General features: G+C 32.3%; 1 protein-coding gene across 1 annotated transcript; it reads left to right on the forward strand.

The window, feature by feature from the left end:
* Positions 1 to 1,619: 1,619 nt before the first annotated feature.
* LOC132728290 (aquaporin-10-like) lies at positions 1,620 to 17,151 on the forward strand. The gene is made up of 7 exons (XM_060713913.1): positions 1,620 to 1,842; positions 8,990 to 9,125; positions 10,021 to 10,147; positions 11,536 to 11,673; positions 13,891 to 14,009; positions 14,463 to 14,680; positions 15,920 to 17,151. The coding sequence occupies exons 2-7, from the start codon at positions 9,030 to 9,032 to the stop codon at positions 16,167 to 16,169; spliced, it is 948 nt and encodes a 315-aa protein (XP_060569896.1). The 5' UTR covers positions 1,620 to 1,842; positions 8,990 to 9,029; the 3' UTR covers positions 16,170 to 17,151.
* The last annotated feature ends 3 nt before the right edge of the window (positions 17,152 to 17,154 follow it).

Here is a 17,154-nt window from a genome sequence, read left to right on the forward strand (position 1 = left end):
ATCACTATAGGGGAAACCAATGTATGACTTTTCAAAATAGAAATCGGAATGAATTCTTGATTCCGAATTTATTTTTAGCTATAAATCGAAGTGATGAATTGCAGGCCTCGACACTAACTTTTTAGCAGGTGGTAAGCCGGGCCACTAGATTTGAAATTAAGGTGGTCCTTCCAGAAGTCAGGTGGTCAATTTTATTATTATATCATTTTACTGCAAATTTAGAAAAATATATGCTTAAATTGATGACAAAGATGTATTATTAACCTTCAATAAAACAGATATTTTAGATATTTTTTTTATCTAATCAAAAATTTAGGAGAGCAAGTTAGTAGGTATTCTATCGTGAAGTTATTTGTTTGTTTCTTTATCTCATTAAAAAATAAACAACAGTACTCTAATTTATGGTAACATTAATATTGAAATGACTTTTCCCTCAACTCAAGGGAATAGTAAACCATTTGTGTCTGTTATTTTTTGACTGTTATTCAAATATACATTGCTGATACGTAGTAAGTCTTATAATCACGATAATTGCATGTATCTTTTATAGATTAACATTTTTAATAAAACTAATAAATTATCTTATTCTTGTCTTTGAAAGCAAGGAAACATCTAAAGTATAAAAAATGATAAAAATGTTATATATAACTATAGACTTAGTTAAGCTTATTTTTCTCACTGATTTATTATGAATACAGAATATTTACCTCCCTGTTGCTTGTTGGTTGATATTTCATTTTGACATTGAATATTTTTAACCTTTTAAAGTAATTTTAACTCTGGAAAAGTGAATCTCTTATCGTTAAACAGTTAAAATAAAGAAAAGTAGCAAAGAACTACAAGATGTATGTTTACTATCATTATTCAAGTCAAGTATATGAAATTTAAAGTTTATCAGATACCCCATACAATATCATAATTACCATCGCCAGATACCCATGGTTGATTAAAATATAACATAACATAAATGTAAATGGTTCCGCCGTGGGTATCAGACGATGCATAATTACTAGTATCATTTGAATGAATTTTGTACCAAAATTAATATCACAAAAATTTAACTCGTTTAACTTGCATAAACAAAATATTAGCGACTGAAAATGAAAGTTATTGATGACTTAAGAACTTCTTTGACTAATCAGAGATTAATGTATTTTGTATTTGTATGAACCCATACATGTACATCGGACTAATGATTTAAAACAAAATTTATATATAACATGTTTTTGACCAAATCGCCATTCTCCCAAATGAGCCTTGCACCAACCAAAATTCAAGTGGTCCGACGGACAAGTGGCTTTTAAAATTAGGTGGTCATTGACAAAATCAGGTGGTCTCGGACCAACGGACCACCGCTAATGCCGATGCATGAATTGATAAAAATCGGGTCCATGGACAAAAATAATAGTAAACACAAATAGCTTTGCGCGCAATGACGGATTGTCATATGATTGCTTATCCAAATTATTAGTTCGCTGTTTTTGTGTGTGTGTTTTTTTCCTGAATAATTTATTTCATAATAATATTTATTTGTATACAAAATGTAAACAGCGAAATAGAACTGTTATAAGATATGCACTTATAAATTTATAAATTGTCTATGATGTTTTTCTTCTATTCATCACGTAATAATGTTATGCATATGTCTTTATGTTATACATTTGACGATATAAACATCTTATAAAATTAATGAGTGTATAATTTGAAGTATTGGCTATACACATGTATAGCTAATGTTACGGTAGAGATTTTTCTTTTAAATCTACTAAATCGCTCATAGCATGGACTTATACATCATATGAGTGCTTGATCTTTCTTTGGATTAAACTATACATATATCAGGTAAAATATATCCTTTCTTGTTATCTAAAAGGATTTCTGATTCAAATGGGTCTCAATTTGTCGTCTGCGTAGATTTCATTTTGTCGTCTGCGTAGAAATTCTGCCCATGATCCATTACTGATGTTAATGGTTAAATACGTAGCATTCGACCAATACGATATTAACTAAACAGAAAATAATTTATAATTTTTAACACTTGTTGCGACTGAATTTATCATTTTCCTTATCATATTTCATGAAAATACTATACGAAATCGATTAAAATTACACTTTCAAATTACTGAGGAGATTATAATTAAGACTGCCTCCAGATCAGACAAACAGTTTAAAGAAAATCATACTTGAGAAAAATGTACTAAGATCTTGAGTCAAGATTCAAGTAATAATAACTTACATGATATGCGCTATTAATGACAGTATTAATTTCCATAATGTTTATTTTTGCGTATTTTGACCACATTTTGGTAATTTACGTGGACTGTAAGCGCAGTTTATTATTTGTAAATTAATATCTTTGCTCACTTTACAATATTTTACTTTAAAATACATTGTTAATATTTTCATGAAAATTCTGGTAGCGGTAACAATGGTAATAAATTATGGTAATAAATACTGCAAAATCAGTCATTAAGTGCACATAACATGTAAATTATTACTTAAATCTTGAATCGCTGTTTGTTTGTTTGTTTATCACCAAACTATAAATAGATGTTTGTGTATGTACTTTTTATCATTAAAGGAAAATAAAGAGAAAAATTATATTTCCAAAACATGTTCTTCAAACTTGAATTAAATAATTATCTGCTTAATTCAGACCATTTCATACTTTTGAAGTTGGATTCAGTCATTTGTAAAACGTATTAACGATTTCAAAAGTATCACGCAGGTCCAAGATTTTACACATAAACAGCTAAAATGACCTGGGACGTAAATTGTGCAGTCTACGGTCTAGGTTAGACAGACATTGCCTAAAATTATTGCTGCAATATTTATCTAGCGTTTATTTCAAGGTAACTTAATTAATTGGTCTTGTTTTCGAAAGTGTATAGTTGACAACATGACTTATCTTGCAGTCGGAACACCTCGACTATTATTCACAATATCCGAAGTTTGACGGAAAGGGCCGAGTAGTTGCGATTGTCATATTTGCTGCGTGGTTTTTATGAATCTCGGAAAGTGGCGATATGAATCGAATTTTATCGAGGATATTTTTTGATGATCCTCAATTAACGGTCACGCTTTGTTTCATGAGTTATTCAATAGTAAATTATGCAGTTTCTTGAAGTATGACTACCCTAAAATGCCGAGTAGATGCAAAATAAATTATCTCTGTGGATGCATATGGTACTACATTAAAGACTCCTGTAATACATATGATATAGCCCTATTTAATTGATATAAGTTGTAGATATCCTTACATATACAAATGTACATAAGCTACGCCATCAGTACATTTTTGATCAGGTGAGCTAAAACAACACCGGTTTAATCTGTATACTTTTCGGTCTTCCTATCAACACTCCTTTGAGTATTGATAATCATTGTAATCTACTCTTCATAAATGGAGGAAATAAAAGAATAAATCAATCAAGCCAACCATCCAATTACATATACTTTGATAAATTTCATCAAGTATTTACAAAAGAAAAGATTAAAATGTTTACTTATTAGATCTCTTCAAAACTGAAGTCGAATCTTAGAGATATTACAAAACCTCATTTTATCAGATTAAGTCTACGTTAATAGTTGCAATAAATATAATTGGCGAAAAGTAAAAGTGCATGTAATGATTTATTGCCGTGCCTTAGTATGATGTAGAATGTAGCATTAAAGTCACACTATTGAATTCATTTTTCCTCGTTAGAAAGGTAAGCGTGTGATTTATAATGTTGTAATAATGGATTTAAATTTAGAGCACGTGCGATGCTTTTTAGCCTGAGGAAAAAAGTTCTGAATATAACATAATATATCACAAAGTAAACAAAATATAAACGAATGCCGTACATAATATTATAGATAAACTAACGACAAAGGCTCATCTAAGTGGCCAATAATTAAAAAAAAACTGTAACATGGCACAAAAATACAATGTAAACAGATTTTGAGAACTTAAAGAAAAAGGCATTTTTCAGGCATGATGGGCCTTTAAAAGTGTCTAATCATTTTAATTTTATACAATCGTTTGAATACAAGTAATTTGAATTTCTGCACTCGTACGCATCATTTTAAGAAAAGCAAAATATATGCAGCGAATTTTATTGCCGATAAATGGATCGACACAAAAGGAAGTTGCACATAATATTTGGAATGGTGCAAATAAGTCACAGGCTTTTAAACATTACGATAATTCCTAAGTAGCTTTTTTTGTCGTAACAGTCACTAACAGTCACTTAAATATTCAAAAGCGGAAAGTTTAAGGTAGACCAAACATAATAAAGTTGAAAGAGTTGCAGGCCCGGTTTGATTGAGCTCGTTCGTGGACGGCAGTAATAAATTAAAGTAAACTTCCCTCCCCTTCTCCGCCCAAACACACACTGTTTACGATCACACCGTAGATGGGAGTTAGATAGTAGGCGGTGCATCTCACTCTTGAGTCTCATATCAGTTGTAGAGGGTAAAGTATTTAAATCGGTATGTATACAAAATCGAAATGTTTTAGTCAAAAAGTTGTTGTTTATGATAGATGACTTCGATGTATAAAGATACAATGTTTATTTATATTTTCCTGTCTGCAGCATGTTGAAACCTTAACAAATATGGGCATACTTATTTAAACCCGGATGTACAAAATCGAAATGTTTTAGTTAATTGATCATTAAAGTTGTAATTAATAATAAATTAACTTTGATATATACCGATACAATGTTCTTTTATATTTTCCTGTCTGCCGATTAAGCAGCATGTTGATGAACTTTAAAAAATATGGGCATACTTATGGCACACCGTAAAAGAAACGAAATAATTTAACGAGATGTCGTGAAATACGTGCAATTTTTCAATAACAAATACTAGTACTTAGGAAACAATGGTAAAATTGTACAGCCCTATTGTGATGTTACGATACTTTGTACCAAAAAATTCGTAACAACCCCGTATTTAGTCTACATTTACCAAATCTTCATTAAAATAGTAAGTTTGAAAGAAATAGGACGAAAAGTTTACCGCGCATTTGTTTAAAAGGAACCTTAAAGTACCTTTTATTTCAAGCTAAAGGAGAAGATTATAATAGAAGATAAAATATTTGTCGTTTCAATTGGGAAGTGATATTCTATACTGACCCATAGCTCATTATCTAAACCAGCCTACCAACTATTGAATGGTATAATCATATATCAAAATATATTCTAATTTACATAAATTTGTTTATCATTTACATTAGAGGGTGATTCTTCAAATACATTTACATATAACTTGATTTGAATAACAGATGTAATTACAGATAAAGGCGCGCTATCATTAAAAACGTTCACCGATTCAGGCACAACATTTCGGCCCTTTCCGTCAATCAATCACAACATTTTGGCCCTTTCCGTCAATCAGCGTTTGAGATGATTATTGACAGTTGGCGATGCTTTCCGATGATCACCGATTCGGCCGTATTAGAGACATATAGATAACAGTAGCTTATATCTGTTATTTACATCTCTGTCCGTATATTTGATTTTTGAATGTACTACATAGCGAAAATGTTTAAGATTGACTAAATGACAATACCTTATAATGGCAATAGCTTATATACTTTATTTGTATATTTGGGGACGTTTATATATTTCGATCGATTTAATTTACTTGTTTTAACAGGATATTCCTAAATACACGCCGTTACCCACGCAGTGCAAAATGAACGAATCAGTATAATTTGCGGAAGATTTGGTCCGCAGCGACCATTATATAAATTTATTGCGAGTATTACAAATGTAATTTTTTCAGGTGTATCACCTCTGTTAAAAAATTAACGCGAAACTCAGATTTATACGAAAGGGTTTGCAGGATAGAAATATATTAAACATTTGTCAGGCATTATGGGCCTTGAAATATAAATTATTCAATAAAGATACAAATAAAGATATATTTACTTAATTCATCACACTACACTTGAACTAGTTAAATATGAGCTCAAAAAATTTACAAGTGTTTTCCTTTTTTTCTGATTTCTGTATCAAGATTATACTATTGCAATTTTAGAGGCAATTCCCAAACAGTTTACAAACTTATAAAATAAATAAAACTAATACAAAAAGGGAGAAAAGGAATATGAGATAACAAATAAAAAAGAAAACAAAACAAAAAAGTACTATTTGTTAGCGCTCTTACGCACATATTCCAAGCTTGTATTATACTCTTTGTTAAAGGCACCTGACCCCCCTCCCCCGCCCGGCCCAGATTTATATACTTTGTACACACATTTTTCCCCAGAATTATAATCTTTATTGTGTAAAATGACTTAAAAACTCCCAAACTTTTAACATTAAACAATGTAAGAGTCGTACATTTTCTTCAATTTATACTGAGTATATTTTATTAATATATTTTGCATGCTTTTCCTTTTTCAGTGCCCAAGTTGCTCTTTGTAAGAATTTAAGATTTGATATTCAGGCCTTTGGACATCAGTGAATATTCTTTAAATGTTTACCACTGATTCTGAAGCCACCCCCACCCCCGATAAAAAAGAAGTCAAATCTAATTTTGTGAAAAGTACGGATTTACTGTCATCAGAGATATGTCAATGTCACCGTGCCCTTTTAATTACATGTACTTTAAAACGGGAAGTTAAATGATCAGTTTATAGGTAAATTGTTGTGAACTTGAATTAAATAAACATATTCTCTGCCTTTTGACCGATTTTTGTCGTTTCCATGCGTGACAACTTGTCACCAATATTTAAACTATACCAGATTATGGCCGTAATTTGTGACAATTTAGTTTTTCTAGATAAATTATTAAATCATTGATCACATAGAATGTTAAACTTTATAAAAGATTATTTTCTCAACTTTTGATCTTGAAGCAAATACGTTAAATATTTATATGTCTTACATCCAGTGCAAAAGTTCATGTGGCATAACACGTTTTCATGTTTTTAGGTCCGTTTACGGTTTTGTTCCTTTTGTGTTTTTTTAGCTCGACTTTTCGATAAGAATAAGTAGAGCTATTGAAGTCACCCGAGCGTCGGCGTCGTTGTCGGCGTCGGCGTAACCACTTATGTTAAAGTTTTTGTAAAACCTCAAATATTTTCAAAGTCTATTGACATATTATTATGGCTTTGAAACTTTGCACACTTGTTCAACATCTTGACCTCAACCTGTAGACAGGAGGAGGTAACTGTATTAAGCATTTTGACAGAATAATGCCCCTCTTTGACTTAGAATTTAAGTTAAAGGTTTTGTAACACCTCAAATATTTTCAAAGTCTATTGACATATGGCTTTGAAACTTTGCACACTTGTTCACTATCATAAACCCAACCTGTAGACAGGTGGAGGTAACTCTATGACGCATTTGGCAGAGTAATGCCCCTTTTTCAACTTACAATTTACATTTAAGTTTGCATACCACATCAGATATTTTCACATTCTATTGACATCTGACTTTGAAACAAGTTGAAATGTCTTCTTCTTTGAGAGCATAATAGGACTCTCTCCAAGGCCTATGACTGTTATGTGGATTTAAAGAAAAAAATGCCGTTTTGTTAACTTAGAAAATTTAACATTATCAAGGCTTTTTAACTATCAAGCACTAAGAATAGTCGCGCGTTGCTGTCCTACCGACAGCTCTTGTTCGTCCTTAATGTAGAGCAGAGGAGGGGGGGGGGATAACATAACTTAAAATGTCAATGAAGGTCACAAGATCGACTCCGGGTCATCCTTCTACCATATCTTCTAATCTTACATATAATCTAGCCCACAAAAAGTCCTGTCTCTATTCATCAGCAAAAAACATAATTATCTTTAGCTAACTAATCAGTGTATTATATAACACCAGGTCACTGATGCGTATTTGACAAATGAAGAAACAGCGAAATAGGTGTCTATTTTTACGGAACTTTTATAACCTTTTAACATTCTCTAATTGTTCAATTTTTAAACTGGATGAAAGAGGCTGGTAAGTTATTAATGTTCTCAATTTGGCTTATAGTTTTGTAATCTGGTTTTTTTTTTTAAAGTTCGACCATTGTAAACAAAGTAGATTGGGAGATATAAGTGTTAAAACTATCAAGTTATGTAATCGCTGCACATGGGAAGATAGTACACTTTGCGAGGTTTATTCAAAACATTCTTTTGTGTGTAAAGACAGCTTTGAAAAATAGCAAACGTCTTGTTTAGAATGTAACATAACTATTTTTCATTTTACATGTTCCTTACACAACCTGATTTCCAAATGATGTGCACAGTATTGTTACTTTCTTGATATTATACAGGACTCCGCTGAGGATATTTCCTATTTATGGACGTGTGGCTAAGTGGCTTAACCTATGAATCTTGGGTTCGAGCCCTACTTGGGTCATGACCATTTTTCCTAATATGACACCAGTACTTGTTAGTTCCAGGAAGCGGACTCGAAAAGCGATTATCGTAACTAGCAAACACTATTTTCGCGCTTAGACAGATAAAATTTAAATTTGCATTCTTTGATTTTACCATATTTTACTGCTTTAAAACATGTACATAAAATAAAAAATGTACATTAGAGAACAGAATTCAAATAATTCTGTAAAGGAAACATGTATGTCAACAGTAAAACTCAAATTTGTTGGACCTAAAGTTTTACCAACATCAATGAAGACCCTTAAGAGACAACATTTTGTATTCCATTTGAAGTAGGTCTAAACCAGTGACAAGTTAAGTGCAAACTTTCTGTTCATTTGCTTACTCATTTCATTTACTTTTTTTTCGTTTTTTTTTTTTTTTTTTTTTTTTTTTTTTTTTTTTTAACGTGATAAAGATGACCTATAAATGACAAGCAATCAAACGCTGTTGACGCAAAACGCACAGACAATTTTCAATTTTATTCTGAGCATATTTCTTTATTTTTTTCATTGAAAGTGCATCAGGCTATCAGCTGATCCATATCAGAATTTCAAATTATGTTCTTGGTCTTTTGGACCTCATAGAAGCTCCTTTAATTTAAAATACTGTCCTCTTTTTCAGGATAGACCAAGAATCCATGTTCACATCTTAAACCTACTGAATGATGAAGGCTTTTACATTATACAAGATTGGTCGAATAAGAAATAAATGGATTACCGACGGATTGTCCGAAATCATGAGCACATTTATGCTAGCTGTAGGTTATTATATTATTAAAACACATTTCAAGTGAGGTAGTCTGATTCATCGTCTTTTTTTGTCAAATTTAATTGGTTACCGGTTTCAAATTTGGTTGATCAAATAATTTTGAGTCATGTTTACAAAATTCAAAGTTGGTGTGGGGCAGTAACCTTAAATTGAATTCAATTCCACGTTTGAATGTGTGAGCATGTGGTACAGTTATAACTACTGTATGATGGGTTGTCCAAAAGTCACATGATTTGGATATGAGATGATTTACAGACACTTGCTGTTCTTCTTAAATGAATGAATGAATGAATGAATGAATAAACATAGTACTAAGAATTGCAAAGAATATTCACCATTTTAGATTTCTCGTTAAAGCTCCCTATTGGGCGAAGCGGGCGGACTCTTTTTTTGCGACAAAATGCCAAAATATATACCCCATAATATAATGTCATAATATGACATCATATTATTACGTCATATATTATATGTATGTTATATTCTATGCCATACAACTATTCCTTAATACAACGATATTGAAAAATTAATTGTGTGTGTGCGTGCGTGTGTGTGTTATCATTATGTTCTACTTGATTTTGTTGGTGTCTACCATATTGCAAATATGAAATAAATAAAAACGAATTAAAGTTTTAAAATTTAATATGCTGCAGCACAGTTCTACATTGAGATAAATTCGAAGTGATTGAATAAAGAAGAAGCAATTTTGTAAATTTCAACTTCTTTGTTGAAATATTTTAAGGAAGTTTATATGAACGATTTAGATCTAGTACGTTAAAAGTTACACTACTTAGTATGTTACGTGCATTCTATAAATAGCATTTTCACTATATTGTGTACTTTTATACAACTTCTCACTAGTATTTTTGCTTCTCGTTTACAACCAGCTTTTCGTGTATGCATCTGGTGCTCAGGATGTGTTGACCCGTGGAGCTGCAAGTTCCCCAACTGGTCGAGCATTAGCAGCGGGAGTTGGTCTGATGCTGGCGGTATACTGTGGTTTTAATGCTTCTGGTAATTTCATTATAAATTAACTATTTTGAATATTTTAAATTTCTCTAAAGAATTATTTGTAATAGATTTAATTGATTTTTCAGTGGCCAAGTGCATGCTTAAATGTTGTTGACTTCAAACCACTCACCCTTCACCGCTACGGGGCCAAATCCCGCTAGGGATTTTAAATTCTTTCAAGTGAAGAAACTATCAAGCTATATCTAGCTTATGCTATGTTCTCACCGCCGATCAGATCAACTCGATCGTCCCGATCACATTAATTCCCCGATGAAGCCCGACCAAGCTGGATTAAATGCACATTCACGACTCCTACACGACCTCAAGTCGACCCGACAACCCGACCAACATCCCGACTTCTTCTCGATCACCCAGACCTATACGCGAGTCATACACGATCTCAACTAGACTAACTGGACCTCTGCTCGATCGTTGCCAGATTTCCACCCGACCAGATCGTAATCGAGTCGTAAATAGTCGTGAATAGAAGTCGAGATGATCGTGTACAGATCGGGTAAGAGATGTATACCCGACTAAACTAGATCGTTACACGATTTATTGTCGATCAACTAGATATTCTATTCGATCACTATACGATCGCTTCTCGACCGCTTATCTACTCGATCGCTACTCGATTTGTTTTTGACATGTCAAAAAAATTCGGGTTGGAAGCTCGACCCATGCTGACCTAGGTAGACCACTCCGACCACCCCCGATCACGCATGCAGACCAAGCTAGACCGGTACCCGATCGCTTGATCGTGCTTGATCGAGTTGATCTGATCGGCGGTGAGAACACAGCATTACCGTTACGGAACGTCGGTGGTTTTACTCAGGTACCCGTTTGGGCCTTAAATAATGCACGGATGGTAACAAAGAGGTCTTTCTACACTTGTAAAGCTGGAAAGTGGCCACATGTATTTTACAGTATTGATGCGGTGTAAAACCAAAAAAAAAATAATATATGAATAAAACATTTATTTTCTTTGACATAGGAATGATCTGCTTTGATTTAATCATTTTTTTTACAGTTTTTGACTTTATATTTGCTTTTTCTCAAATGGTTAGCATCTGTAGTAAGTATGTATTATGGATTTAACTCGTTACAGGACTGGAGCAGTACCTCTAGACGCTTGCAGAAATCATGCTTACAAAATAGACAAATATCGTTTTTTCACCGATTATCACAATTTTTCATTCATTATCATACATAAATCGGCGTGAAAAGATGAATTAGACTGTTTAAAATCCATTCCGTTTGTAAAAATGCAAGATTTTATCATTTTATCATTCAACCGCCTTGTCCGTTATATACCGGAATACGGTATTAAGTGTGGTGCTCCAATCCTTTTTTTTAGTCTCACTCATTAAAAATTTGGTAATCTGTATCAGGTGCCTGTGTCAACCCGTGTATTGCATTGATGTTTTGTTTGACGGGAAAGCTACAGTGGAGGAGGTATCCAGTCTACGTGATATGTGAATTTACAGGAGCATTCATAGCCGCTTGTTTCACTTATGGAATATACTCTGGTTAGTTGTCAACAGATTGGTCACTTCCTTTTACAAAAAATTGCAATTATGTTTAATTATACTTAACTGGTTCATATAAATGGATATAGATATTAAAGGCACTCCACACTGAGGTCCAAAAGCCTATTTAAACATTTATTTTGTTTTTTAAATAAGTCAGTTTGGGCATTTAAACAGAAAGATATGCAAAAAAATAATTAAGAAATATGCCTAGAAATAAATTAAAAAATCGTGTTTTGTGCTAAAAATCTTATCCCGATTTCAGAGAAAAGCTGTGTAACGTTTTTCAATTTTGGGTATTTTTTCACAATTACAATGTACAATAAATATTCTGGAAAAGAAAACGGAGGGAGCAAATAATCTAAACGTTTGCACACAATTTATTGGTCTAGACCTACATCAAAAGGAACATTAAAATAAAGAAAATATTTCTATTCCGTCATGTCGAAAAGTCAGTAGAGTCTCTTTAAAACATAATTAAAATGCTCGTCTATTATGAGTATCAAAATTCGACGTTATAGCCTTTTCTTCCTTTGGTTTGAACGAGGATAGGCTTATCTAATTTTGTATTGAAATATTATAGTGCAAAAATGTAATATTTATGTGATAATAATCATTAACTTGTTTACATTTTCTACACCATCTCCGTTTCATTAGACCGTATATATCACCAAATTTTATTGAAAATATTCAATCTTTTTTTTCTCTTTGTCTATGTTCCATGATTGATTTAACTGTGCATAATTTACATTAACACTTAACCAGTTGAGATTTTTGTAATGATTTCGCCGTGTTTTGAATATCTAAAAGTCAATTTAAAGCTCAAAAAAATTTTTAATATAAAATACAAAAGCTGAATAACCAACAGTATATAGAGCATGGCAGGACCGGCGAAAATGCTAATCACTTTAGTTTACAGCATGTTAAAGGTCAATTATGCCTCAGAAATGCTTTAATTTTTATTTCTCACAAGCTTTTAATGTTGGTGTACTTTAATAACATCCAAACACATAGTCATTAGTCATTTACTAGACCATCTTTTTCATCTGAAGCTTTTTAACAATAAGTATATTTATAGTGAATACACACAGTTAAAAATTAAAACATACCTTCAACTATTCAGGAAACCGAGTGAGGAAATATGAATAACAAGTATCAAAATTCATTTTTTTTAAAATAGAATTGTTGACATGCTAGTACTTTATTCAAATATGAAATTGTATCTGTATATCATAAAAATCACAATCAATTGACATCACATGTTTTCGTTCTAAGTCTAGATTAATTTCACTTTCCACCACCTCTCATAAGATGTTATCTTTAGTAATTACACTAGATAATTGGTTTAATATCTATATTACTGATCTACGTAAGCAACATCGATGTCATACCGATTTAATAACGTTTACTCATGTGGAGTCTACAAAAATGTGGTACACGATACGAGAAAGTTTTTGTAAAGATGTTTTCTAAAGTTTCCCGTAGAACTCAAATTTTAACGGTTATATATGGTGATTATTTTAACTCTTTGTGTGTCAACAAAACAGTAAAATTATAATCATTAAACTGTTGCTTTGCTTCCGTGATACATTTGCGGTTAAAAGTTAAAAGTATGAAATTGATCCTAAAATATTTTCTCCTGTTAATTAAAAGACATTTGAGCCGCGTCATGACAAAACCAACGTAATGGGTTTGCGACCAGCATGGATCCAGACCAGCCTGCGCATCAGCGAAGCGCAGGCTGGTCTGGATCCATGCTGGTGGCAAACGCACTATGTTGGTTTTGTCGTGACGCGGCTCATTTATTTGTTATACATTCTATATACCCAATCATGCTCTCATTGTCAACATATTAAACCTTTTACAAAAAATAAAGTTGCACCAGGAAAAATCTCGCGATGTCAGGGATAAAGTCAATCAACATGTTTTTTTTATATAAAAAAATACAGGGCTGTAAATCCGGACAAGCCCGAGCACCCGTTATACAATCTTACCAAATTTGTCAAGTTTACAATGAAGAAGCAAATGTGTCAGAGACAAAAACTTCGGGTGCTTTGATGAAATACTTGCCATACAAATACAAAGTCAAAATGTTCCAATGCGAGAAGTTGTTTTTATTGTAATCGATGAAGGTGTGTGTAATAATTTGAAATATCTAAAGAGTATATGAAAACTTAAACAGCTTTTATCTTTATCCTATTGTTCATTTTGTTACAGAATTGATAAGTAATTTTGACGGAGGCAAACGGCAGATGTACGGAGAGAATGCAACGGCGCATATATTCACATCGTTTCCGAGAGATGATCTTTCTAAAACAACAGGATTCTTTGATATTGTAAGCGATATAATACAAATAAATGTGTATTATTTTCCTAAAGATATATACACTTACAATTATTAACTTCCCGTGCCATAATTTGCAGCCTACCCTGAAGTTTAAAGCTCAATCTTCAAAGTGATTTTTATGGCGGGGTGGGAGTGGGATTTACGTCGCACCCACACAGTATAGATCATATGGCGACTTTCTACCTTAACTGGTAGAGGAATACATCAGATGCACTTCTGTACATTATTTCAGGCACAGACGAGCACTTGAGGGTAGAACCACCGACAATACGTAAGTAACCTGGATAGCTTTCCCAACGACACTTGCTCGACATGAACCCCAAGCGATGAGAGGCAATTGGTTTGAAGTCAACGGCTTTTAAAGTGATTCTAAAATTTTCAATGATTTGCTTAGTATTTCGACACATTATGTTTCTTGTATCGTTTTATTTTGGTTTTACAGTTCACAGGATGTGGTCTGCTGACAGGAACAACGTGCATGTTAACTGATCCCAATAATGCTAAAACGGCTTCAGGGGTCATACCTTTGTCACTTGTGTTCTTATTGTACGGCATCCTGATGTCCTTTGGGTTTCAAACAGGTGCTCCAATTAATCTAACAATTGATTTCTCTGGTCGAGTCTTTACTTACTGTGCTGGATATGGATCAGAAGTTTTTAGGTAAATTACATAGCCAACTTGGCAATGCCATTACAAATAATTTGAATCAGAATTTAGATCACGTTTCCTTGTCATCAAAGCTAATGTAATTTTTACTTGATTTTCGATACTTAGATTTAAATGACATTTCATTTTGATACAAATAAGCCTGTAAGACGTTGACTTAAAGGTTTGGAGATTCTTTTGGTTATAATGTCTATTTCGTTTACAAAATAAAAAAAACTACCCAGGGTTTTTAATGATATCATCATCATCATCCTCATCATCAATCATCATCCTTACTAGTATTTGTTACATCAAACAGTTACAACCTAATAAGAATCAATTGATCTTGATCCTATTTTTCATCTTGACCAAACGGCTCAACAGTTGATTATAGTGCACGGACTATATATGATATAGTTGAAGTTAACTTATATATATTCAACTTAGATATTCATCAAGTTGCACTGGAATTGATAATATTTGAAAAAAAAATCAGCGCTCTAGTTGCTCACGAAGCTATGGTGGTAAAATGAAAAACACCCTCATTTGCCTAGTTCTGGATAACATCTATTAACAGAGTTCATTTAAAAAAAATGTTCAAATAAAAATAAAAACTGACGCTTTCTCACATTTGATAAACATGTCGAATGAAGGTACTTTAGAACCGCATATAAATTACGAAGCAAATTAAATCATATGTACTAAATTTTTTTTAACCAAGATACCGTAGCTAATGGTAAGATTGTATCAGTTAACATGATTTATATATCACCCAGTTTTCTTCACACTTTACAAAATGTAGAGTGCAAGATCAAAACGTATCGTTTTTACCCACTTACTTAAAAACGAATTAAGTGAAATGTTTTTATGATAATTAAATTCTTACTCTTTATTCAATAATATTTGACTCAGTATGATACTAGTTTGGCTAATGAAACACAAACAACAGCAACAAAGACTAACAAACACAAACAACAACAACAAACAAACACACAAATAACAAAATTAAAGACAAACAAACAACAACTAATACAAAACAAACACACACAAATAGCAACAACAGAGACAAACAAACGTATTACCGAAAAAATGCGTGTTTCATCCGGTATTTGTCTTGTCATTTACTGTGATACTATACATGCATATATGGCTTTCATATAGATTTCAATAATTTGAGTACAAAGTTTGAGCAAAGACTGATTACTATAACATCTAACTATTCCACTATTTTTACTATTGTTTGTTTCTTTACAGTCGAGGAGATTACTGGTTTTGGGTTCCACCAGTCGCGTGTGTCTGTGGAACAATAGCGTTTGTGACAACATACCAGTTAATGATAGGCAACCATCTCCCGATGGATGATGAAGATGACAACGACGACAAAGAAGGAACGGTGAAATCCAGTGAAAATCGTGACGGGTTCACAAAAGATTTAAATCACTTTTCGTCAAAAGATTCAATAAACACAAATGACACATACATTGCGGAAAATACTAAGATATAGTATAACTTGCACTGTACTGGCGTATAAAATGTAAAAGATACACGTTCTAAAAGTGTTCAATTGCCACATAATTGCCAAAATTGTGTTGAATTTTGCTCAAATACGGACACAATCATTTTTCACGATGATAAAAGTGGTGTTGGTGGTATTGGTAGTTTTCACTCCGGATCACGGCACATTCAATTTACCAGAGCACAGTTCAAAGTAATCATGCCGCCAATTAATATAGACACGCTGTTGACTAATGGTGTCTCTTTTGTGTACATGATACGTATATCGAACATCATGTTTGCTTGTTTCACAACGTATATTTCTATGTATACACCAAATGTATTCAGCTTGAATTTTTTACATTATTAAATTGCTTACATTATTAGAAATTGAAACGGTTTGCTTGCAACATTCAAGAGAATTATATACACAAAGGAAATTTAACTGTTGCAATAACACAGAAATTGATCCACTTATTATTTCATTTTTATCTATTGCCATTTCATCTTTGCAATTTTTGAAATGTAATTATTTGAAAAACGATATTATGTAAACCACATTATCTGTTAGACAAATCTAAGAAACTATCATGTAAAAAGGTAAATTTGATTTCAGAATTCTGTTTGAAAAATAATAATTGTTATTAAAAAGTAAATTACCACAAAAGGTATTAAGTGTGTGGCACCTTTTTGGTATTATCTTTGTCTAACTTTCAGTTTTTGCTATTCAGCGCTTAATCTTTAAAAAATGTATTTCTTTCTCTTTTATTTTGTTTTATTTTTGTTTTGTTAGTTTTTGCCTTTATTTCTTTTTATATGTTTTAATACATATTTATAGATGGTATGTAATTGCCTGCAATATTGAATGTGCATATACAATAAAATGATTATATCTGTACATATTCCACCCTGTTGGTACCATTGCTATATATTTGGTGATATAATTCATTTATTGCTAACACTTTTTTGCTTTGTGATAAATAGGACAAAAACAA

The sequence above is a fragment of the Ruditapes philippinarum genome, unplaced genomic scaffold (genome assembly GCF_026571515.1).
Source record: "Ruditapes philippinarum isolate M1 unplaced genomic scaffold, ASM2657151v2 ctg693_1_1_1_1, whole genome shotgun sequence".
NCBI classification, from domain to species: Eukaryota; Metazoa; Mollusca; class Bivalvia; order Venerida; family Veneridae; genus Ruditapes; species Ruditapes philippinarum.